Consider the following 26002-nt stretch of genomic DNA (forward strand, 5'->3'; position numbering starts at 1 on the left):
AGTTTGCTTAAAAAGGCAGCACGAGCCAGGGAGAGCAGTGGGGGTTCCTCGGGACGCACGCGGAAGAGGAGGACCAACGGAGGGCGCGCTCCCGCTTCTGTCTAACTGACAGTGCGCGCTCCCGAGCTTGCACCGCTGGCTTTCAAAGATGGAGGGAAGAAAAGTAAGAGAAGGGAAAGTTAAATGATATACATTGATTTATGTTCACGTGATTGCATGACATATGTTGGGATGGATGCTATAGTAAATATAATTTATTTAATTAAGTTTGTAGACGCATAAGCTGGCAGATATGACGAGCGGCAGCGTTGTTATTCATTATCTTTTGTACGGCGTCCACAGTGTTGCAGGTTTGTACTTTGTCGTGTGTTCAAACGAGACCTGCTGTCATCAGCAGTTCGCTGATCTGTCGAGTGAGTCGACACAGCCGTGAGGGGAAACAGAGAGCGGGTCAGATGGGAGCTGTTGAAAAGGCCCTTTGTGTTCGCATCAGTCATTAACCTCCCTCATGGACAGCTACAGTTAATGAGGGGGTTGATCTGGTGATGCAGCTACAGTGTGTGATTTCCAGCACACATAACCGACTATTGAAAAGTATCCATAATGGCCTTAATAATATTTTATTTAAATTCAGTTAAGCTAGGAGCTCTGTGAGGCTGTACTAGCTGACACGGCATGCTAACATGTACCCTTTTCACCATATTAGTGTGTTAGCATGTTAACATTCGCTAATGAGCTCAAAACACAATGTAGACTGAAGCTTATGGGGATTAGTTTTGCAAGTCATAAACAAATGTATGGGATGAACTGAGCCTGGTAATGGCATTAGATCAAAAGTTAAAGGTCCACCAGTGTTTACAAAATGTTGTGCCAATCCATCCGCTAGATGTTTGGACATTTTACTTGATAAGTGAACGGATGAACCATGAATGTCAAAGTTTATGCCAATCCGTCCAATGTTTGTTGAGATGTTTCAGTCTGGAGCTGTCATCCCTTGAGCCGAGCTGCTAGCATGGCTAAAAATTAAAGACTTCTTGCAATCTATTCACAATTTCATTTGACAAAAATCAGGTTGTCCTTCAACTGTTTATCTCATACTGATGTTACTGTGAGCCGACTTTAGTTACTCTAGTAGGATGTGACCCATCGGTTGGTTTGTCAGCTTGATTAAACAAAAACTGCTAAACGGATTTTTACAAAACTTGGATGGAGGATTGGTCTCGGTCCAGAATAGACCCCGTTAACTTTTGGTGCGGATCCAGATAAAGGGAATTTTATCTAACTTTCTTTAAAAATTGCAAGGAAGGGCACTTTTCCACATTTTCATTAATGCATGGATCTTGATGAAAACTCTACTGAGTGCCATTCTAGTATTGAGTAGTACTTAATAAAGACAATACAAATGCCATTGTGCTGGAAAACAGCCTAACTTATATGCATGTTCTGTGTAGATGTGTGTGCGCGATGCGTGCAATTATGCGTCCAAGTGAGAAGGTGTAATTTAGGGCAGGAGGTCATTCATGGTGTGTGTGTTTGTGTATGTGTGAATGGGGGTTTGCTTTAAAGCATTTCAGAGACAGCTGGAAATGAAAGCTGGGGGTATGTGTGTTTGTGTAAAGAGGTGAGGGGGGGAGGGTGAGCGTCTTCCTCTCAGCTGTGATGACATCACCAGATTGCTCAAGATCATTTTAATCAGCTGCCTTTTTTACTCAGCATAGGAGGAAGGTATCATGGGCACAACCTACGGATCTGCCAATCAGCAGAGCTTTGAAGCCACGATAGCGGTGTGGCTTTAAAGATGGCAGTGTCATAGGTCAGTCTAACACTTTTCTCCAGACTGAAATATCTCAACAACTGTTGGATGGATTAGCTTGAAACTATGTATGGACATGTATAGTCCCCAGAGGATGAATCAGAATGACTTTTATCTTAAAACATTTATTCAAGCAATACTAGTGCTAATTAGGAAGTAAGCACACCAATACTTGCCCTGATGGTGAGCATGGTAATATTATTTGTGCTACACTTTAGCATGTTAGCATTGTCATTGTGATGGCACATGACATTAGCCCTTCTCTCCAGGCACTGTAGTGTTTAAATACAGCCTTACAAAGCTGCGAGCAAGCGTTGTAGCATTCTCCTAAACAGCTGAAGTAGATGGGGACTATAATCGTTAAAACAACAACCAAAAATATATAAAAATGGCTCCATACAGCTTGTCCGATGTAATCCAAGTCTTGAGGAGCCCCAAGATCCCAAACTGACTTGAATAGATGTCATTTACACCCTTGGCGTGGTCGAGCTCATGAAAAAGGAATTTTTTTTTGCTTCTTGTATGTTCGTGTCGATGCATCTTCCCGTATCTATATAGCGTGGCTCTTATCTAACACTGCATTCATTGCATGTTCACCAAAATGTATATACCCGAACATTGTCTGCAGCTCTAAATGGCATAGAGTCTTCCTGCTGAGCTCGTCTGAATGAAGGCCCTGACCTGGGCTTTACACCCGTGGACTCTGCACAGAAGATAAGATTAGATCATGCCCCCGGGTGCAGGTACAAATACACACTCAGAAAGCTTGAACAGTGGTACAAACACATGATTGCACAATACGAAAAGACAATTATGGCTCTTTTAGGTGTTTAATATATAAAAAAAGCTCACACAGGTTCGGTGGAGATTCGGTTTGTAAATGTTCTGAACATCCTGTGTCCGTCGCTCTGATGTCAGGCGGACAAAGTAATCAATAGTAATCATGTTAGCCAACTGGCACAATGTCAAGGCACTGTTTCACTCCTGCTAATGCAGTAATGGTAGTGCTTATCTCCCCATTGTTCTAGCTGTGTACTACAAGGCCATAAAGCTTTATTGTCTCTTAAAAGCTGATATCCTGACTTTCATAGAACAGTCAGAAGAGGGGATATAACATCTGAATATTCACATAGCTGTTTGTTCTTTCTGTTTCCTTTTTTTTTTGGAAGATAAGCAAACAGCAGTAGAGATTATCAGGAGCTGAGGACTGTCGCTACTCAGAAATTAATCAGGAACAAGGCAACAGCCTTGCTTTTATGTTTCATGAGAGTCCTCCTTTGAAAAATGGTCAATGTTACTTCAATCATCCATCCTTCCAGACGCTTTAAAACCAAGAGAGGCGGACGACGTGAACATTCAACCACATTCAAAAAGCGGCATGCAAAGAAAAAAAGAGACGTTGTCCACATGCTGAAATTTGCAAAAATCCCCCCAAAATGTGTTGATGCAACGTCGTGAACACGATCTTCGTCGGGCAAACACCCATGTGAACAAAACGGTGAACGACAGTGGTGTTGCACTCAGAAACAGAAAATGCCACTTTCTACATAATGTTGCTTTAAGAATAAAGTTGAAAAAAAAAAGTTTATCCCAAATGTCCCCAGACTTTGTTTATATGTGGCGGACCCTGCCACCTTTCTAGCTTCAAACAGTGTTCTGGGGACCTTATTTTCCTTTGAGAACAGCTTGTTTATTCAGTTAAAAAAATACTTATTTCTGATTTTGTATTATTATTAATATTGATATTGTAAATATTAAAATTCTGAGTTTGGATTCCTTCTCTAAAAATACTTAGTGCCCCTTTAAATATCCCCCAACTTTAGCCTTTAAAGTTGGGGGTAAGTTTTGTTTTCCTGCACCTTTATTTCCCTTATTCCATATTCCTGTCTATTATTTAATATCTAATTAATTTCTTTCCCTCACATAAAGCACAATGAATAACCTCGCTCTTTGAAAGGCAGTTTACAGACTTCCTACAGTAAAGTTGTAAAAACAGATTGACCGTTGAACTGTGAGCTCTGCACCAGAGGTCAGTTCAGCTCCGGCTTCACCACTTTTGCATTATCTTGATCTACTCTTACAGCGTTGACCAATAAAAGACAATTAATGATTAGATAAAAATTGCTCCATTAAAACCTAGTTCTTTACTGCCTTTGATTGGTAATACACAATCTCTCCGCCTGTATTTCCCTGTTTGTGTGCCTCCTGTTTATCTTTAATCATATCACCTCCCCCCTCTCCCCCCTCTCTCAAAGTGTTTTCCTCCCTGCATTGACACACACTGATTTATCATGGTTGTGTTTCAAAGGGTGAGCACTGTCATGCCATTGGCTGAAAGCCTGACAACACCCACCGACCATGGGGGTGTGACTGGGGGGAGGAGAGGAGGGTTAAACAGGGGCCTGTTCGGTCTGGTCACATGTTGCTTTCGCTGGAAAGGCACGAGAGTTTGGAGGGACAGGGACCGTCTTCCTGTCTGTGTTTTTGTGTCTCAGTCTGGTTACTCATGGTAGTATGAAATTAAAACCCTCAGTCCACCACCGCGACCTCCTCCTGCTCTCACTGTATCTCCGCCCCCCTGCGCCTCAGACTCGCTCATACTGGAGTGATCAGGCTTCTGACACAGATCACCCAACGACTGCCGGGGTCACCTTGAAACCCGGCACGGTCTCAAACAACCGGAACAAGACGGTCGAGAAGTCTAATCCAACATGTTGAAAAAGGTTTTCAAGTTAATGAAGAAGTGAACACAGAGGACAAAAACTGTTTCAGAAGTGTTTTGTTTTCATGTTCGTGTCACTTTACTTGGCATAAAGTTGAAAGTGATGCGGTTGAATATAGAGAGATGAACTATTTTTTTGTAAAATTATCAGAAGAGATTGAGGATCAAAGAAAGGACTCAGTTATTTAAGGATAAAAAAACTGCAGACTTAATTAACAGATAATCTCTCAATAAACACATTCATGCTCAGTGCTTCGTATCGAGAAGTGTAAAAAAAAAAAAAAACACAATTTACATATTTTGCATGTTAAAGGAATTGAATATGATACTCATAATTCTGTAATAATTTTTATTATGATTTCATTCTTGTATAATCGCCTGAAACTAAGATTGTTGTGTTAGCTTAGCCTTGGTCTTCTGCCATGTTGCACTGCCACATTTCCACAGTAGCCTAAAACGGACAAAGGGTGGAGGGTTTTTTGCATTTTTCATCACCTGAAGGCCTCCATAGGTTCTCCTACATGCTTTGGAAGGGTTGGGTGAGGAGAGGCGTATTCAGTTGGTTGCAATCTGCAACTTTGTCACTAGACAGATAAATCCTACGCCCTGTCAAACACTGAGATTCTGATACCTAAGGAACTGGATATCACAGACAAATATGTACTTAAAATTCTCATGACAGCAGCCAAGATGGCTTCTCAAGAGCCTCCTAACCTGAAACAATGGATAGATATTGTAAATAATACATTTAATATGGAACATATGACTATTTAAAGGAGGCCTATTGTGCTATATTGTGTTTTTAGGTTCTTGTGCCTGTTAAAAGATCTTGAAAGTTAAAAAGGTCAAAGTCAGCACCAACGGGAGCTCCTCTTTCCCACAGAAAACACTGCTCCTGAAACGCCTCGTCAGCAGTCCCGCTTTTAATTCTGTGACTTTGTGACATCACACTACCTCACCATGTCACACCTTTGCTCAGTTTAGCACAGCTGCTGAGTTGTTGTTAGCGGTGCTGGCTCAGGCATGTGTGAGCTGACTAATCAGAGCAGACGGGGTATTCAGGAGGGTGGGTCTTAAAGACAGAGGGGTGACACAGAGCTGCAGCACTGGACAGTATCGAAAAATTGACGTGTTTATTTAGCATTAAAGCATGTAAACCTAAAACCCAAAATAAAAATATGTATCTGAAAATGAGCACACTATGTGTCTTTTAAGATTACCAGAAGAAAAGGGAGTATATATTGTAAATAATACATATAAATCCATTCCTCTAGGATTTAAAACAGCCGGTAGACGAATGTCTCCATCTTGCAATGATTTCACTTCAGGTTGTTTTTAGTTGTTGATTATATTAGAAAGGCTGTACCTAGTTTTATGTATCATTATACATGTATGTAATATCCCTTCCACTTACTTTTATTTACATAGTTGAAGTTAATTGTTGCAGTAATTTGTTCTATGGAGCCCAGAAGGGGTCGCTGTTGCGTTGGTAACAGCTAATGAAGATCCAAATAAGTAAACAAATAAATAAACAATATAAAGGTGAGTAATGGCTACAGCAAAGCAAAATATACATTAAAAGTGACTTTGTTTTGTTATGTTTTCTAATGGGTTCATATCTGTTAGAGCACATTTCATAGCAGTATTTGTTTTCAGGTTAAATTTGCTCTCTCTCTGTTAAATGTAAGATCTTACAAAGGTCTTTGGAGGAATCTTCCAGAAGACATGGTGACCGCTTGTGGGATGAACAGTCCATACGCATGTTTACAAGCGTGCACATGACGCTGTCTGCAGCAAAGACTGTGAGGAATATGGCCGCTCTGCAGAGGATGCTGACTGTATGTTGTGTCTTCACTGATTACAGTTAAACACTAGATGGAGCAAGAGTGTTTCCCTCCCTGCTGTAGAGTGACTGCATCAGTGTGAGGGTCAGAATACAAATCCACACATTTCATAACAGTCTGAAGCAGAATACGATTAAAAGACATGTGTTTTTATGTTACTTTAAGAATCCAGATGTGTTTTTAAAAAATACAGGAGCAGTTCACCTAAATTACAAACATTTATTTTCTTTCTTACCTCTAAAGACAGAATGTCATGAACTGACATTTTAATGAAATTAATGTATATGTGGGGATTATTAAAGGGATTATTTCCACAAAGATCCTGGACACAGTTCAGTATGCAGAACTATGCAGATGCAGAATCAGTCCACAGACAGACAGACGAGGTGAAAACACCACCAGCTGCACTGGAGTTGACAGGAATGATTGGAACTGGGTTATGTTAATCAATATCTTAAATCAAATGTGTGCCAGGGCCGTAAAGTGGGGTGCCAATAGCCCCGAAGTACATTTAACCAATAGGTGTTTTTGAGTAACTTGTACTTTAATTTTTCCACTTTCTGCTACTTTATGCTTTTACTCCACTACATGTGGGGTATTCGATCACTTTAGTTACTAGTTACATTGCAGATTGCATGCTGCATCACAATCTAACACATTTTTACATTTTAATTTATCGGCAACCGAATAACAACAATACTAAAATATAATAAAAACACTGATTGTGATAATCAGAAAAATGCTGGATCGGATCATATATATATATATATAATATTACTGTAACAGCACATATAATATCAAATTACTCAAGGACTATTCATCTGAACGAGTTTCACTTCCACCAAAGTAATATTTCGATATTACTTGAACTCAATCATGAGTTCTGGGTACTTTTCCCAACACTGGAAGTTTATTTGTGGCAGCGCTGTGACTCAGACAGCTTGTGAACAAAATGCACATTCTGTACTGAGCCATTTATAACTCTAAACTAAAGTGAGAAGGAAAAGTCTTAAGGTTTTTTACATTTGTGCACAAGAATGTGTTATTTAAAACGGAAAATGGGTAGCAGAGAAAAAGACGGCGCGCTCTCTGCTACCATAGTGTGGTGGAGTAGCATCAGATGTAATCTGCACACTGAAATACAGTGATTGAAACATCTACGGACTCAAAAACTTTCACTTTTCAACCAAATTCAGCCCGCTAGCCCTCTGATATTTCAAAACTATCTCACAGGATCATCGTCATTGTTCGTTTTCATTCTTTCATGCATTTCAACCGTCATTTCAACTCAATATGACACCAGTAGAGCCAGTTGAAGTGAAACTTGAAATAGTGTGTGCGTGTGTGTGCGTGCGTGCGTGTGTGTGTGTGAATTCAGAGGCCGAGAGGTAAAAAGTTGAAACAGTTCCCACGAGAACTTTCCTCTCGAGTGGCTCTATTCAGGAAGCTGTGGCTTTGACTTGCGTCTGCTCACATCTCCTCATCAGCACAATGCATATCGCTCTATATATATTCCGTGTTTGTGTGTGTGTGTGTGTGTGCAATGTACCACCATGTCTATGCTTGTCAGTCAGATGTCACCCCACGTGTCAGGTGGCCCAGAAGGAAACCCCACAGGAAGTAAGGTCAGGCCCAGAGAGGTCATGAAAAAGTCAAACCGCCTGCTATCGTCAACACATTTCAACTCTCACTACGCCCCGTCAACTGTCTGTCAACCACAGTCTACACCTAAAGCTTCCAGTTTTTCTTTGAGGAGGCAGATATCGTGCCATTGCAACGATTATGCAAAACAGCGTGGCAGAAATGTGAAGTAAAGAGCTTAAAAGAAATGACAAATTATGGGCCTGAGCTGTCGGGCGGTTCTTATCATTTCAAGCTCCTCAGAAGCATCACAAACACACAGCGAGGCGTTTCGAAATTAGAAAAGCTTTTGTTATTTAATAAAAGTTGAATCAGTGAAAATAATATGATGACAAGAATTCACAGACAGAGGTAGAGAAGATTGTTTCTGGTTCTTCAGGCTCCGGTTTCACCGCAAGTATCTGTGGACAGTCTGGTCCAAAGAGAGCTGCAGGGACGGCTGCTCCACGCCACTGTGAGACACACACACACACACACATACACCATTAAACCAGGTAACGGCCACATTGATGACATTTTTGTGTAGACAAGTCGTTTATAAAAAATAATACATGTAGCTTGTAGAGTAGTAAATCAAATGACACACACACACACACACCTGAGGACATAGGTAACACAGAGGATGCAGAGCGGCTGGTGAGCGCCGGGCCTGGACTTGGAGGGGCGGACGCTGGGTATGACGGCACTGTGAGTCTCCGCCCAGACGTAACCTCCACCTTTCACCAGCATCCTGTACTGACCGCTGACCGACTGAGTCTTCAAACACACTGCAGACGGACAGAGAGGGGTGAAATGAGATATTCACAGGTGTGTAATGTGTGTGTGTCTGTGTGTGTGTTACACTACTTACAGTTCAGATGGTTTTTGGTCAGACAGCTCGTGTCCAGCGTGTGACAGAGGTCGTAGATGGAGCGGCCGAGCAGCTCCTCAGGACCGTAACCTAACAGCGGAGTCACTCTGCGGAAACAATTTGAATTTATTTTACAGAAGACGGCCGCATATGCTTGTTTTCTTCAACTGACAAGAGCAGATCGAACATCAAGTTAGAGCTTTAGATCAGTCGAACAAAAGAAAATCAGTTGCAAACTATTTTGATAATTATTTCATCTTTTTTTCAAGCAGAGATGTCAAATATCTGCTGGTTCCAGCTTCTTAAATGTGAGGATTTGCTGCTTTTCTTTGTCTTTTATGACAGTAAATAAAGAGTTGTAGCGTTCTGGACTGTTGGTCGGACAGAAGAAGCGATTTGAAAACGTCTTCACATTGTGACGAGCATTGTTTTAACATTATTTTGACATTTTTTGACTAATTGGGATTAATCGGGAAGAGTAATCCATAATGACAATAATCGTTACTTTTACCTTTGACTTATTCAGCAGCAGACACAAACAGGTTCATTTTTCGCTGACGTTAAGCAGTTTGAGTGTCTATAATTAAAAAAACGGGAACTTTAAAAAGGAACAACGCAGCAGTTTTTTAGTTAGTTCTGAATTGTTTTATCATTTTTGTCACGCTTAATTAATAAAACCTTACTTTCTCTTTCTGTTTCCCTTTAAGCAGCTTGGAGGAAGTTAAAATAATCACACTTCACTCTCTCACGGTGTCTATATATTCTGGCAGCTTGATCACCAACAAAGGTTTGTGATGTGCACACTGACAGAAATATTCAACCTCAAGACGCGTTTCTCTCTCTTACACCACTTTGTTGAAGTAAAACAAAAGCACCACTTCCACAAGGAACTTCTAGCTGGTTATGAAACAGTCTCAATTAAGTGCCGATGCCTCTATATGACCTTAATAAGCAAACCGGACCATGAGCCAGAAGATTGGCTATTTCTGTATGATTATTACCTCCACCAAGGAGGTTACGTTTCCACCAAACTTGGACTAAGGATGGGTCTCGGTCCAGAATAGATCCCATTAACATGAGTGACTCCAGGCTGTCGAGTTTGATATTGGATTTGGCTTGATTGAATTGAAGGGGACTCTTGGGCCTTGGTGAAGGTATGCACTCTACTGAGTGCCATCCTAGTTGTAGTTTCTTATAATGCCTGCCACCAGGTTATAAGATAAAGGACCCTACACGTCGGACATGGTCGGGGCCGTCAGTAAGCGTCCGAGGCTGCGGTCGGTGCAGTGTGTCCTGGACAGCCCTTGCTGGAAGCTTTTTAGCCCACTCAGCATGTGAGTATAATCAGTGGCTTGTCGCTGAGAGAGATCACTCTGATTGGCTGTTTAGATAAGAGGATCAGTGCAGAGAAAAGAAACGAAAAAAGAAAGGGAAGGCCCCTTTCAGTGCGGTTTCTCCTTATTTTTCTCCTCTACGTCTTCGTCAGTTACATTTCCAAGTATCAGACTTATCTTGAGTAAGGCGGCTCTATAAGCGAGAGTGGTGTTGGCTGTAGTCTTTGCGTTGCATTCAAGTGCAGAGAAACAGGAGACGTGAGGCGACATAACGGTCTCTGATCACAGTTTGGTGTGTCAGGGCCTTCAGACATAAAATAAAAACTTTATGGCGAGTGCTGAGGACGAATAGAGGGGTCTCACGAAGCATACGTGTGTGTATGCATGTGTGTGAATCACCTCTGGTCGCAGTACGTGAACCTCATGTCCATGCTGTGCTGGCTGGTGAAGGTGTGTGTGCTGAGGAGCGTGTGTGAGAGGGGCAGAGGCTGGCAGGTGAGCAGCAGGCAGGAAACTGAAGACGGGCCGACGCACACCTTCGCTCGGCCCTGACAGTGGAGAACCTAAAAACCACAGAGCGGTGGATCAGAACGGAGCAAATAAATATGATCGGACCGTGCAATCTTCATCAAAGTTGTTTCTCGCTAACCTTCCACGTAGCTGACTTGAGGTTGGCGCTTCTTCCTCTGTGTGTCAGAGCGCTTTTGATCCTCATGACAAAGTCCCTCTTTGCGCCGCGCCAGACTTCCTCTAAAAAACAAGCAATTTAACGAACTGCACAGATAAACCTGTTTGATCTCTCATAGAAACCACGCACACTCTTGCTGCTGACAGTGCTCGACGCTCACACACACACAAACACACACACACACACCTGCCGTTAGACGTAGATTACTTCTGATTTCTTCGTGGTCACAAGGATGAGTGAACTCGAAGATATTGTGTCCCATCAGCTCGGTCTGTCGGAGGACATAAAGTACTTATCTTTAAATCCTGAATCCTTAAACCGTTAAACAATACATCCTGTGTGTGTGTGTGTGTGTGTGTGTGTGTGTGTGTGTGTGTGTGTGTGTACCTGTGTCAAGCCCATGTACTTGCTCACGTTGTCAGACAGGAAGATCATGTCTCCCTCAGTGGACAGGACCATCAGGAATCCCTCCAGGATCCTCAGGTACATGTTCGACTCCTCCAAGGCCTCGACCTCCTCCGTCTCTCTCTCCTCGTCACACTCTGGCCGATCCTCTCCACCTTCCTTCACCTGAGCATATTTTACTGCGTGACCGGCCTCTGTTTTTGTCCCCGTCCTCCCTGAAAACGCATAAGAAAAGAGGTGATTTTTACCGATCGTGCTGCTGTTTTTTCTTTCTGCAAAACTGCTGTGAAAATCATGTGAAACGGCTCCGCTCCATTGTACATTTTCAGCGAGGTTCAGTATACATGGGAACTAAAAACCAGAGGATGTGGTGTGTTATCTATTTTGTGTTACATACTATGAGTGTGTGTGTGTTCCAGGTGTTATACTGTCAGGGACTTCCTCTGTCTAACACCGGTGTCAAACCCACCGCTATTGTGACTTGTTGTTTACCACAACAAACTGATCTTATTCAGGTTCTGCTAAAAAAAAAACACATCTCAGCCGTATGTTAGACACAGAGTTTACCCATTGCTGTGCATGTAGGTTCAAACGTTCATTTGAAATATAGAGTATTTTGGACACTGTGCCACAAATTCCTTCATAGCTGGATTTATTATACAGCTCTGCAAAGAAAAGACGGACACAAGCGATATTTCAGCGTCTGCATGAGTTCCCAAACCCTCTGCAGACTTAATTCATCTTCATAAGGTGTCGATTGAAGAGGCACTTTGAAGAATCAGCTTTTTTTTCAAGCAAATATTCATGGTTGAATCCTCAATTCTGTTTGCATTATTTAAAGCGTAATATGATCTGATGATATAAATTGATGTTTTTTAATTAATTAATAATTTGATTTTGATAATCGATTCTTCAGGCAAACATGTCAAACATTTGCTGGTTCCAGCTTCCGAAATGTAAAGATTTGCTCCTTTACTCTGTCAGTTATGTCAGTAAATGACGAGTCTTTGGGTGTTTGGGCTGCCGGTTGAAACAGAAGACGCCATTTTAAGACGTCATTTCGGGCTCTGGGAAGTTGTGACGAGCTGTTTTTGACATTAGAGAGGGGAAAGGATTAATCGTAAAAATGAAAAGTATTCTTTGTGGCCTCTCTGTCTTTACATATAATTTTTTTTGTTGACAGTGCAAACATAAACACAATCAAAGCTGCAAGCTGCGTCGAACAGGCCCTCGCACTCCTGCACATGTCGGTGCGTGCACGGACCGTTCCACATGCCTCCGAGTTTTCACTTCTGGTGTGCAGTTTCATTACTTTTCAAGCATGTCAAGGCCTTAAAAACGTGATTTATTTCGGAGACAGAAAGATAATAAGAAGAATTGGAGCCTTCTATCCTAAATATATATAAAATATATACAGATATCAATGACATGCTCTTGAAACTCTATCGGTCAGTGATGTGTGAGACGTTGGCCTGTAGCCTGTGTAGTTTTAGTACCTTTGAGCAGCGTGTGCGTGCGTATGTAGCTGAGGGTGAGTCGGATGACTGACGGCTTGTCCAGGTGAGCTCGGACGGACGGCTGGAGCGGCAGGAGACGAGACAAATCCCCAAACACGTCCGACTCCACCCGTCGTCTCCTCCTGGCTGCCTCGCGGCTGATCGCCCTGCAACAAAATCAAGTCACGGTACTGAGATTCACATTGATTTAATGAGATATAAATAACATGAAGTAAGTTACAGACAACGCACTGCACGCAGAAATATAAAATTAACTTCTCGTAATTACTGAGTACAACAGAAAGTACCTAAACAGGTGTTTGGTTTACTCATCCAAATGAGTCATAGTGAGAATAACAGGACTCTTTCAGGTTCTTACTATGTAAAGTTGCATCACGGTTCTCATTTTCAGTGAAAAAACTATTCAAATCATGACGATGTGACATTTACTATATTAAACAAACATGTTTTCTTACATCTGGAGAACGAGACGAGGGAATCTCTGCAAAAACACAGTACTTTATTTTAATGCACAGTTCACCTTTATCAAGAAAACTGCAGTTTCTTGCACTTGTGATAATATTTCGGTTGACTGTGCAGCCCTACTTTAAAGCAATACTTTTTACAGTGCACTTTGCTCTCTACAGCTGTAGCTTTGCAAAGTCAGATTCGGCCTTCGACACCTAAAACTGGTCTGAAATGTAATTTCTACAAAACTCTGCAGTCATTCTGAACAGTCACGTTTCTGTCTGACGACACGGCGACTTTTCGACATTATGTTTAGAGAATTTCTCAATATTAAGGGAAGCACTCAACGCTTCATTTGAGCTGACGCTGAAGAGAAGTCTCATATTTGAGGTTATTTCTGTGCTCACTTTTTACTTTTTAAAGTGATTCTGAGTGCACGGCTTTGAAGTGTATTTTCCCATCGGGGTGTTGTTAATTATACTTTATGTTTAAAGGACTTGAGCAGCTCTTCCACCTCTGATGAACGGAGGAAGGACAGTGAGGGCATTGATCAGTGATGTTTTATAATTAAACAACACCCAAAACGCTTTAAAGGGGCTCTATGTAGTTTTGGAGAAGAAAGTCAAACTCATTTACCACATTAATGAGGTTATAATACAAACTCACAAATACTTTTTTTCCCCCTCAACTGAACAAACAAGCTGTTCTCAGAGGAAAATAAGTTCCCCAGGACACTTATTGAAGCTCGAGAGGTGGCAGGGTCCGCCATATATAAACAAAGTAAGACAAAATCAATCACTCTTCTTCTTAAAATGTCTTCCACAAAACTACATAGTGCACCTTTAAGACAAAATCTGCTAAAGAAGTCTACTAGAGGACATTTATAACAATTAAGAGTTGGGAAAAGTTGCTTGATGGTTATCATAATGTCTCTATGCACAAAGCAACACGCAGCTTTACCTCCTCTTCTCCTTGTCGGCTGTCATCGCGTCCCACGGGCGTCTCTATCAGGTGTCATGGTGCACGTAGAGATGAGAGAGGCGGCGATGGCGGCGGGAGCTCGCAGCACGGCGGGGAATCTCCTCGCTGCAATTTGCACCGTCGCAGGTAGTCGAGTTAATCAGAGAGGCAATTAGTGGTGCCAAATGTCACAAGGCAAGTGGCTGAACAGCGAGTGTCTCCTCCTCCTTCTCTCCCCTCTGCATGCATCACCTCTACACAAACTGAGCACGATGATAGGTCAGCATCACCCTCCCACCTCTTCCTCTCCCCCTCCCACCCACCACTCAGCCCTCTCCTCTCACAAACTTTGAAGCATTCCACGTAAAAAACAAAACAAAAAAGGCAGATCTGCTGCTGCGAGAATGGATAAGGCAAGGACGACACACGAGTCTGGGAGTGATGTAGACAGCTCAGTGTTTTATTGGAATCAGACCAGACAGGACTAGCCTGGCTGTTGCACTACATTTTGGCACAGAGTAAGATAGATGTGACCAGGAACAGCCCTACCCCTGGGTGCACAAAGCTTCACTACACACCGACTCTACTGCACACAGAGCAAACCAGCTCGCCTTCAGATCACTGTACAGTACACGCGACAACAGTCCTTCTCTGTGTGTGTGTGTGTGTGTGTGTGTGTGCGTGTGTGTGTGTGAATGCGAGTGAGAAAGAAGAGAGAGGAGGGAGGAGTCTGTGTGTGGTGTTTTCGTCTGTGTGTGTGTGTGTGTGTGTGTGTGTGTGTGTGTGTGTGTGTGTGTGTGTGTGTGTGTTTGAAATAAGAGGTAATTCAGCTGCTGGTTTTCCACATTTCTTTTCACCCGGCTGTAACAGACCTATGATAGTATAGTTATAGTATAATACACAAAGGTTTCCTCCAGATACACTTTACAATAATAATAATAATAATAATTATTATAATAAAATTTAAAAAAAAAAAAAAGAGAGAGAGCAATAAGAAAAAGAAAAAAGCCATTCTTGAAAAAAGCAAAAAGTCAGAAAAGCAAGTGGTTTTGGCTGAGTGAGACTGCTGGAGGCGGGAGGGGGGAAAGGGGAATTGGTGCTTTGGAGGAAAAGGGAGGTGGGGGGGGGGGTGAAGGAAAACACTGATGGTAACTATAGAAACAGAAATGCTGAAGACAAAAAGTCACACACCCACAGGGAGAGGAGGGAGGGGGGAATAAAACCACGCATTCACACGTACGAAAATGTACATTCACGACAAAATAACGCCCACGCGCCAGCACATTCACGCCGGCAGGACAGACACGGACTCTGAGACTAGCAGATGGATGAAGTAGCTGGAAAAAATCGGGCTCTTTAAAACTGCTACACAGGCCGCCTGTAACGCTCCGCTCCGCATAATTAGTTTCGATAGCCTGTAACTTGTAAGCTCGACATTCAGTTTGTGCACACGAGACGGGAAACTGTCGCATGATGAGAGCAAAAGTAAAATTCAATCATACCACGAATGAAGAACATTTCCAGGAGAAAGAAACAAAAAAAAAGAGACAAAAATAAACACATGAACAAACAAAACCGTAAAATATATAGATAGTCAGGGTATTGCACAAAGGGTATTTGGCCCTAACTGGTCCACGATAAGGACAGTAATAACACAGGTAGGGTGCTTGTCCATGCGCCACGACTCTCCTTTACTAGCAGACGATACCAACACAATACAGCCACTCAACACAGGCTATATACAGGCCTCTGCACCCAGCACCTACTGTACAGTCCACATGTGTGCTGGGGAGAGAAGCAGTGTGTGTGTGTGTGTGTGTGTGTGTGTGTCTGAGCATGTGCAGTGAGCTCGTAGGTGTGCGACAGCGTGTTTGTGTGAGTAAAACATGGGATTTCAGCGTGTGTGTGTGTGTGTGTGTGTGTGTGTGTGTGTGTGTGTGTGTGAGAGACAGCATGTGCAGGTGTGTATATTCATATTCATATTCATAGTCAATATTCATATTTATATTCATAATAAACCCAGGCAACAAGAACAACACAATGCAAGTAAAGAATATTCCAAAAGTAACAACAACCAATAGCTTCAAAGTAAAGGAGTGATCGTGTGTGTGTGTGTGTCTGTGTGTGTGTGTGTGTAAAGGGATTTATGGTCAGCAGTGTGTGCGTACGTGCGTGACAGGTTTAGTGTTTTCGGATCAGTGTGTGTGTGTGTGTGTGTGTGTGTGTGTTAGGTCTGCGTCTCCTCGGGGGCGCAGTAGGAGAAGTCCTTGAACTCCTCCTGGTTGATCTGTCGGATGATGGCCTCGTCCGTGGGCGTCAACACGGGGTCCTCCTTGGTGAAGTCCTGGTCGAAGTTATTCACATCTCGCTTGGTCTTCTGCAGACACACACACACACACACACACACACACAGAGAGAGAGGGGAAGGATGTCAGAGGAAGACGCTCTAAAATCTGCTGCGCTGTAAAAGTGATATGACAGCGACACCTTCTGACCACTGAGACTTACTTCTTGTTCTGTGGTAACACACACGGGAACATGTTGTTTGCTGCGTGTGTCTGCAAGAGCAGCTCCCAGAAGTATTTAATTATTAATCTTTATTTATTTTGAACACACTACAAGGAGTTTTTAACTCTGGACGAAGAGCTTTGAGGTACTTCACTTGAGCATTTCCATTTTCTGCTACGTTATACTTCCACCCCACTAGTTACTTTACAGATTCAGATTATTCAGTGTTGACAGGCTATTACTGATGACGTGTAACTGATCAGACAGTGTTGAGCGAGCCCACAGAGTGGTGCTGCATCAGAGTCAAACTAGTGAATTTTAAATGTATTAATTTTATCAGCAATCAGACACAAAAACACAGAGACCAGCAATCGGAAAAATTGCCGAATAGCAGCCACGATAATATACCAGGCCGATAATCAGTCCATCCATAATGACAGTTATTCTTGATGCCTGTCATCAGGTCGGATTCGGACTCATCAGTGATGGATAATTCATAAAAGTAAAACTATATTTGTGCGGAAGATGAATTGAGTCTGGTGGCACGGCACAGCCAAGTTCACCTTGTTTCACCGTCGTCATCTTTGACTATTAATATTTTTTGAGGGACTGAAGCTGAATTGTCAGATGCTCATTTGCATTTTCCTTCAAAAGTGTTTTCTGGCCTGTTCCCACCACAAGATGACCTCATCTTACTGCAAGCTGCGGACTGAAGTGTGAAGTGTCCACTTTTTAATTAAAAGTCAGTAAATGTAGGAAGATTTTTCTACATGAGTATGGATGTCAAACATCAGTGTGTGATTGTGTGTGTGTGGTGTGTGTGTGTCTCTTACAATCCGGGGTTTAAAGGGTGGTTTGACTTTCCTCTGCTCCAGCAGCACCCAGTCGATCTCTCTGAAGAAGGCGTGGGTCTTGATGGCCTCCTCGCAGCCCGCGCTCACCACGCAGCCCAGTCGCTTGGCCGGGTTCTTGGTCATGAACTACACACAAACACACACACATAATGCGCGCTATTAATTTCAAACTGCATCATCTGAAAAAAAAAAAAAAAAAACAGCCCCTTTTTTAGACACTTAGCTGCGGTTTCATCCATAAAGTGACGAGGACAGAAGCAGAACGAGCGGCTGAGCAGAGAGCATTTGAGTGCTAATAATAGAGCGGAGGCATTAATGGCTCTGTGGACGGTACAAACAGGTCAGCAGAGTGCTGGTGTTATTTACCGTCGCTGAAAGCTGCGTCTCTTTTGTTCTGTCATCTGTTCGCCATTGTGAGAGCACTTTGTGATCCGCTGTGGTTTTATGATCATATTGTTATGACTCTGACCTCTTTGGCCGACATTATTTTATTCTTGTCGGCATCGCAGCGCAGCCAATCGAAACACCTCTGTGTTAAGTGCACTCGAGTTGATCGTGTGCAGCTCTGAGGACAGAAACATGAATGGTAGTGTGCGAACATGGGACAAATATTGAGAGATATGTGCACGTTTCAAATCGCGGGCATTCATTTCATGGCGCAGCGGGCTGATTTGTGGGTCAACAAACCTCTAGATTGGAGGCACAGTGTGTAATTTATACCACGAGGGGTCTCTCAATCAAAACAATAACAAAAGACGGAGTTTGAAGCAGTAGCGTGGGATCATGGGAGTTGTCGTCTTCGACGTTAAACAGAACGAGCAGCGAATGGCAGTGAACAATTGTGCTCCATCAGTGAGCGAGTGAGCGGTACAAACAACAGTAAACAGGGTTCCTACACACTCTTAGCGTTGGCAGATGCTGATAGCTGACAGTCATCGACTACAGAGCCCTGTGCCATCGTGACATTGGGCTTTAAAAGGCCCCTCGTCAGGTAGCGTGGCCCTTCAATAATTTTGTTGCTGCTCAGTGCAGTAATGATACGTCTACATATCCTGTTTATTCATTTTTCTAAGTTGCTGTGTTTCATGTAGCTGTGTTATTAATACTTGTGTTAGTTCTTAGCTTAGCTTTCTCAGTTACACTCAGGACATTAGCCAAATCTATTTAATTAAATTATTCTAAAATTAATCTATTCTTCGTTCTGCCAAGGACGCCTTCAAGCACCAACAAGAATCACCGTTAAAGAGGATGAGATGCACTCTTGAGGAGAATTTAATGGCTCTGATAATCAGATAAAGAAGATGCAGAAAGAGGCACGTACCGCTCTGAGGATGGAAACAGCCTCTTTGCTGAGCCACACAGGATAGAGGACGTCGTCGTGGAGGATCGACTCGAACAAGTCGTCTTCGTTGTCGGCTTCAAACGGAGGCTGCCCGGCCATCATTTCATACATCAGCACCCCCAGGGCCCACCAGTCCACTGAGGCGCCGTACTCCAGCTCCTGCAGGATCTGAGTCAACATCACCTGTGTTAAATACTGCAACACATGTCCGCTGGTGCAACAGACGGGATCAGACTCCCTGTCCACAGTTCACTGATGACCAGCAAGCAGGAGATGTGTTTCCTATTTTGCTCACAATTAATTGTCTTTTATTTTGTGAGATGTTCTGTCAGCTGAGCAAACCGACAGCCAACTAGCTTGTACATTTTGGGCCTGCGTGCGGGGAATTAACTGTCCACACCACCAGGTGGCAGTAGTCTGGGTTCGCCATTCAAAAGGGAAAACTGGGAGACTCAGGACTTCAGATATATAAACAGTTGTTAACCAGAGTTCAACAGTTAACCAGAGTGCAGCTCACCTCGGGGGCGATGTAGTCGGGCGTGCCGCAGAACGTGGTGGTCGTCACTCCGTTCATGATGCCTTCTTTGCACATGCCGAAGTCTGCCAGCTTACAGTGTCCCTCTGCATCCAGCAGGATGTTGTCCAGCTTGAGATCCCTGACAGAGAAAGAGAGAGCGGATCAGCACCATCTGGGTTCCATACCAGTAGGTCTCACTGGGAGAAGTGAGCGTGAAATGAGTTCCTCAAGTAATTGAACAAATTCAGGACACACTGTGAATATTATGAAGAATCTACTTGAGGGTGTCCTCGGTTGAAAAACAAAAAACACGCGTGGGCGTCGTTTACCTGTAGATGACCCCGTTACGGTGCAGGAACATGAGGGCAGAGGTGACTTCGGCGGCGTAGAAACGAGAGCGCGGCTCATCAAACTTCCTGGATCGCTGAATCTGGAACATCAGGTCTCCACCGTTCACATATTCCATTACAAAAAACAAACGGTCCTGCAGAGACAGAGAGAGAGAGAGAGAGGAAGTGAGAGAGAGGCATGAAACGGAGAAAGCAGAGGTGAATCATCAAATCTGCGCGTGCCGTCTGGTGGTCGTACTCGTGTCTGGAAGCAGCAGTAGAGCTGGGTGAGGTAGGGGTGTCGGCGGGCGAGGGCCAGGATGCGCTTCTCCGTCATGGTGCAGTCCACGTCGTCGTCCTGCAGGATCACGTCCTTCTTCAACACTTTGACGGCGTAAACCTCCTCCGTCCCCTTCAGCTCCGCCAGCATCACCTGGAGATGAAAGATGAAGGAGTTAAAACAAGTCAGACATGAGATTGCACACTCATCTCGTTCCCTGCCAAGGAAAAGTGAAATTGGATGTGTAGAAACAGCTGCTTGTAAACAACCTAATTCACATCTATCCTGTGCCTGATATTTCCTGATAATAATAATCTGAAACAGGCTGTAAAAAGAACAAAAAAAACACTGTTTCAATTATGAAAATAAACAAACAGACATCCCCCTCAAACGCCTCCTCTGTGTCGTCGCACCTTGCCGAAGCTGCCTTTGCCGAGAACCTTGATAAAGTTGAAGTCCTTGAGGGTCCTCCTCTGGATCTGTCCGTTCTCCCTGCCTGCCGAGGAGGAGGACGAGGAGGAAGAGGAGGTGGTGGAGGAGGAGGAAGAAGAAGAGGAGGAGGAGGAGTGCTGGGGTCCCTGCTGATCGAGTGACAGCGCGTCCTGCAGGCGATCCAGCCCTGCCAAGTCTGTGGGTGTCGACGGAAAAAGCAGATCAGACATCAGCGAAAACAGGCCGACTGTCTTTTTTCCTGTCAAGATTTCTTTTCTTTTTTTTTTAGAAATGTTGCTCACTATTTGTTACTGTTTACTTTTTGCTAAACTTTCAAATATGACGATCGCATCCTCTGTTAAAACCTGGGATGACTCAGTTGCAGCATCCCTGATAAAATAGCAGCGTTATTATCATCGTTTGGCTTGATAGAAACAAAAGTGGGACTCCTTCCACAAAGAGAAAAGTTAACTTTTAATTCTCGGCTTGCAAAGTGTGAGAGGACGATGACTAACTGAGACAACCAAATGGTGGTGGTGGGCGGAGGGGGATAATTCTTAGATAATTCAAGTTTAGTGTTATATCTACAGCAACAATAACAGATTCAACTACTTATTTTTAAGATAATATTGTTAGTGAAATGGAAATGCTGCCTCTCACTGGTAAAATTAACACATTCAAACCACATGCTGCGGAAACGAATCTCAGAGAGTTTTGAAATCTTCGCCTGTTTGTGTCAAATCTTGTGTGTTTTTGATGGATGTGTGTTTTTTTGTGTGTGTGTGTGTGGGTGTGTTTGTGTGTGTTACCCTGCTGTGAGGGGGAGGTGGGGACAGCTGGCTGGCTGAAGCTGTTGTCCTCAGTCGTGGAGAGCTCAGGAGGAGACTGGGGAGGGTCCTGCCCTGGAGTCAACTGAGAGAGAGGGAGACAACATGACCGTTCTGTTACGCTCCTTTCCTTTCCTTTCCTTTCCTTTCCTTTCCTTTCCTTTGCTTTTCATTCCTGCGTTACATTTTGTGCCACTTCTGTCTTATTATCTCAACACTTATGACGTGAAAGTGTTGACATAATAAGACTGTCTCAAATATTATTTCCATCCGTTGTAATGAATTAACTTTTTAATGTTGAAAAGAAAGTACGGACAAACAGGGGCAGGTCCCAGCGTCTAGACAGCAGTCTCTCAGGGATAACATCAGAATCTCAGTAATGACATTCAATATATCTTAAAATAAAACCATCTGTTAAAAGTAATGAAAAGACAAAGCTAATAGCAATCTTTAAAAAAAAGGCACACCCAAACTTGAACTGTGTCCTTGAAGTCCTTCATGTTGTTAAATGTAAAACGTATTAATGGAAATATCTCTACTTGTGTGGGACTGAATGTGCAGAGTCACAGCGACAGCCGTTACCTTCCTCCTGCGCTGTGCGGTGTTGGAGATCTTATCAGGTGTGACTCCCAGGTCAGACAGGACCTTAGCGATTCCTCGGGCGTCCACACCACAGTTAGGAGCTACATTGGTCTCACACCGTCTGTGCACATTCATCTTACACACTGCGCGACAACAACAATGAAAACGGTTAAAACACAAGAAGACTGTCTGAGAGAACAGGTGATGATCAGTAGCCTGCAGGATGTAAAACCACACCTGCTTGCTCGTTTTGCTGGCAGCGCAGTTTAGTCCTTAAATAGATTAAAAAATCTCTAAATTTTTCTATTCCAGCCACATGAACGCAGGTGTGGTGTCTTTTTCCTGAGCGAAACCTCCAAAATACACATTGAATCAGAAAATATTCTATATTTTTCCACGTTTAAATGATTAATCGATTGTCAAAATCAATAATGAATTATAAACAATGTTCATACACCTACTGACAGATATTCATCGGATACACGTGGCGGATATGTAATTAAAAAATGACAAGAAATGTATCAAGTTATCAAATTAAAATGTTTAAAACCCTTTTTTTCTTTCAACAGGACTAAAACAATGAATTAACATGTACTTAAACATTTCTCTATTTTTACTTATATTCCCATAAAATAAAAATATATTCCCATATTGGTTTGGCACCTCTAAATCCACTCGTCGGCGCTGACACTATGAATTCCCGACTGCACTTGAACTCACCTTTGCACTGCAGGCCCTGCCTCATGAGGCCCCACAGCAGGGAGCCACAGTGGTCACAGAAGGTGGGAACCTTGTAGTTGTGGATACTGAACTTATGGGGCATGTTAACACTGAACCGCTGGGAACCCACCTACAGAGGGAGACACACACACACACACACACACACACACACACACACACACACACACACACACACACACACACACAGAATGTAACAAAGAGGTCACTGTGGCATTATCGGAGGAATAATGCATGCGGCTCAAGTGTAAGTACACCGTGTACACATGTTACCTTAAGTAACACAGATTTATTCACGACAGGCCTGAATGGCGAGCGGCTCTTTCCATATTCATGATTCAGTGTGTCTGTGTTGATTTGTTATACACAGTTTATTGTTTTTCGTGCGCGTACCTCCTCAGGTGTGTCCTCCTGCTTCTTCATCCCGGCACACTTGGTGATGATGAGCTCATGGCAGCGCTTGTGGACGACACACGTGCACACTGGAAGCATCGACATCAAGCATTCGCAACGTTAGGAACAGTTAGTCAAGAGTTTTATTAGAAGAGGTACGGCAAATAATGTACTCACAAGACCAAACACAAACACTGGATGATTCTGCAAAACCCTGGATCGCTTTCAATGTTTTCAAATTCATTTTTTCTAATTATTTCCACAGCGATATTCGAGATATCACTTTTTTATTCCACGCACTCTTCTTCTTTTTCCAAACCGGGTGCCCACATTACCTACAATGCAACTTGGCCAGTGATATTATATAAATAACTGCATACATGTTTCTGTAATTTGTGTAGCATGGAGGAGTTTATGAACTTCATTATGCAACTCTGTGTTGCACAATGACGAATAAATTACCTTCTACCTTGTGTTTTGTGTTTGGTATGGCGACGGGCTTGTACGTATTGTGTTTGATAACCATATCTGAGGGATCATTGTGAAAAATATGTTACTTATGTCCCTAATATCAGTCTCAGCATTGGCCCGGAAAATCCAGTATCGATTTTTTAACGGTGGCTTGCGACCAAATCACAGCTGTCACTCAGCAACATGTAATCCATCCTGTGTTCTCACTGTTAAATATTACATGACGTGCGGCGTTACTTGAGAAATTGGAACCGGTCAAGAGAAAAGTACTCACCCTGACACTGGTATCCCTGCTTGCCCAGCACGCCCCTATCAGATCACACACACACAGTGGAGTCAGCGTTTCAGTCAGGTCGGTTTAATGAAATGTTAACGACAGGTTAATTCTGCGTGCGTGTTTTGCCTACCAGATAAAATCTCTGCAATGTGAGCAGTAGGTTGGTTGTCTCAGGTAGGTGGCCATGAACTTGTGTCCGTTGACTTGGTGGACGCGTCTTCGGACGGCGCCCTGTCTCCGGCGAGGGCCGATCCTCTCGCGAAACACCCGCTCCTCATTCTCGTTGGTCCCCGAGGCTGTCGAGGGAACAAACACAAGCGCATCAACAAGATCTGCGAAGGGAAAATGTCATAACTTTTGTGTGTGTTTATGAGTCAGAGCATTCACGCGGATGTTTTCTTACGCACATCGATTTTACTTCCTGAGACTGTTTGTACAAATAAAGATCATTTGCATCACGCTAGCTCGAGATGTTTAATCATTCAACGGCCTCTCAGCTTCCTTTCCCCCCCTCCCCTCCCCTCCCCTCCCCTCCCCTCCCTCCCGCTTTCTCGCAAACACCCCGCACCTACCAGAGGCCTATGCATGCGTACGTGTGCGTGCTATTTATACTTCCATGTGTGGGCACTAAAACGAAGGACAGCATATTAAAATACTCCTCCTCAGTGAGCGCCATCCAACCAGCCGTTCCCTTCCTCTCCGCATCTCCCCGGAAACATAAATGCTTTCCGAGGGTAACCTTAAGACAAGAGAACCACCTCCACTCTCACTCCCACACGCACTCCTTCTCTCCGCGCTCCTGTCCTACTTTCACTCTCCCTCCATCCCTCTCCTGAGTGCCTTATAGATGTGGTTACTGCTGAGCCTCCAGAGTTCGATTACAGACAGGCTGTCTAGGGACTCTCTGTGTGTGTGTGTGTGTGTGTGTGTGTAGGAGTGTATATGAGTGAAAGTGTGTGTTTTTGTGTGTCTGTGTACGTGTGTGTGTGTGTGTGTGTGTGTGTGTGTGTGTGTGTGTGTGTGTGTGGAGACAGCTTAACAGGCCATTATTGGGATCACTTTGTTTTTACATAATACATCATCCATCTGTCCAGGACACACACATACACACAGGCATGCTGACAAAAGGAGGGGCGACGAGGCATGACAACAGTGAAGAGCGATCGCCGTGGAGACAGACGCGCTCTGCCGGCCGACCAACTGGGAGACGGACGTCCACTAAACACACACATACGGACGGACCGAAGATTCAGATTGGACGCCGAGACCAGCAGCACGGAGGAAAGGCTGAACTACAGATGGTGGTATAAACAAATGTGACATAAAAATGAATAACAGTACGAGCGTGGCAGCGATCAATCTGCAAGAAAGAGGGATGGAAATAGAAAGAAAATCTACTGAGGTTAAAGACATATTGAATGCTAAATGCTAAATTTGCTGAAGAAAAATAAAAAGTTGAAGTGGCTGTTGAGTTTTAGCAGAAGTTGAAGTGGACCCTGAAATACTGAGCGAGACTGGAGATGCACCTGCAAAATGATCTTTCAAGATGGAATAAAAATAAAACAGCTGGCTACATTTTCTGAAGAAAAGTAAAGAAAAAAAGATTTTAAACTTTTTTAGGGGGCTTTCTGAAATGGCAGACATCGAAAGGAGTTGAGGTGGTCCCTAAAATGCGGGACGAGACAATATGTTTGTGAAACACTCAATTAAGTTGAAGCTGTAGCTGAAGTTGAAATGACAGCTGAAGTGGCTCTTGAAAGACAGATCCTTTAAGATTCAATACAAATATAAACAGAAGAGGATTTTTTTTTTTTTTTCTGAAGGAAATTTAAGTTTCACTTTTGCAAAATAATCTTTCAACATTTGATTAAAATAAAACCAGAACTGGCTCCGTTTTCTGAAGGAAAGGGAAGTTTTTTGAAATGGCAGCAAGAGCTGAAGTCAAAACATTTAAACTAAATAAAGATGCAGCAAAAGTGGAGACACTGAAAGGAGTTGAAGTGGCAGTGGAATCGGTTCAGAACAGGATCATCGATATGTTTGTGCAAAACTCAATTAGGTCGAAGCTCTTAGAGGAAATCAAGTTGCAGCTAAAGTTGAACTGATAGTTGAAGTGGCTCTTCAAATAGTGAGTTAGTTTTTAGATCGATCTGTTAAGATTAAATAAGATTAGAGATTAAATCTGAATAAAAAGGCTCCATTTTGATTCTCTGGAGCTTTTGAAATGGTGA

At 43.2% G+C, this 26002-nt stretch overlaps 2 protein-coding genes and 1 long non-coding RNA gene across 3 annotated transcripts in view; 1 reads left to right on the forward strand and 2 right to left on the reverse strand.

The window, feature by feature from the left end:
- The first annotated feature begins 91 nt into the window (after nucleotides 1-91).
- Nucleotides 92-25339, forward strand: LOC311250586. Its single transcript, XR_014621299.1, has 3 exons — nucleotides 92-163; nucleotides 2442-2556; nucleotides 24866-25339. It is a non-coding gene; the product is annotated as an uncharacterized lncRNA (long non-coding RNA).
- On the reverse strand, nucleotides 8387-14247 carry epas1a (endothelial PAS domain protein 1a; the record flags this gene model as incomplete). The annotated part of the gene is made up of 9 exons (XM_084341721.1): nucleotides 8387-8472; nucleotides 8619-8787; nucleotides 8871-8977; nucleotides 10604-10767; nucleotides 10854-10954; nucleotides 11079-11163; nucleotides 11280-11512; nucleotides 12794-12960; nucleotides 14222-14247. The coding sequence occupies 9 exons, from the start codon at nucleotides 14245-14247 to the stop codon at nucleotides 8409-8411; spliced, it is 1116 nt and encodes a 371-aa protein (XP_084197847.1). The 3' UTR covers nucleotides 8387-8408.
- The window catches only part of prkcea (protein kinase C, epsilon a), a 32251-nt gene continuing 20909 nt past the window's right edge, over nucleotides 14661-26002 (reverse strand). The window contains exons 3-15 of the mRNA XM_084342380.1: nucleotides 23902-24067; nucleotides 23769-23803; nucleotides 23024-23112; nucleotides 22613-22742; nucleotides 21893-22035; nucleotides 21293-21395; nucleotides 20465-20679; nucleotides 20031-20204; nucleotides 19772-19926; nucleotides 19443-19581; nucleotides 18905-19093; nucleotides 17563-17709; nucleotides 14661-16598 (exon numbers count right to left, since the gene is read on the reverse strand). Coding sequence (XP_084198506.1) covers nucleotides 16449-16598; nucleotides 17563-17709; nucleotides 18905-19093; nucleotides 19443-19581; nucleotides 19772-19926; nucleotides 20031-20204; nucleotides 20465-20679; nucleotides 21293-21395; nucleotides 21893-22035; nucleotides 22613-22742; nucleotides 23024-23112; nucleotides 23769-23803; nucleotides 23902-24067 — 1835 coding nt within the window. The 3' untranslated portion in view covers nucleotides 14661-16448. The remainder of the gene's footprint in view (nucleotides 16599-17562; nucleotides 17710-18904; nucleotides 19094-19442; nucleotides 19582-19771; nucleotides 19927-20030; nucleotides 20205-20464; nucleotides 20680-21292; nucleotides 21396-21892; nucleotides 22036-22612; nucleotides 22743-23023; nucleotides 23113-23768; nucleotides 23804-23901; nucleotides 24068-26002) is intronic.

Source organism: Pagrus pagrus (genome assembly GCF_965226575.1).
Source record: "Pagrus pagrus genome assembly, chromosome: 21".
NCBI lineage: Eukaryota > Metazoa > Chordata > Actinopteri > Spariformes > Sparidae > Pagrus > Pagrus pagrus.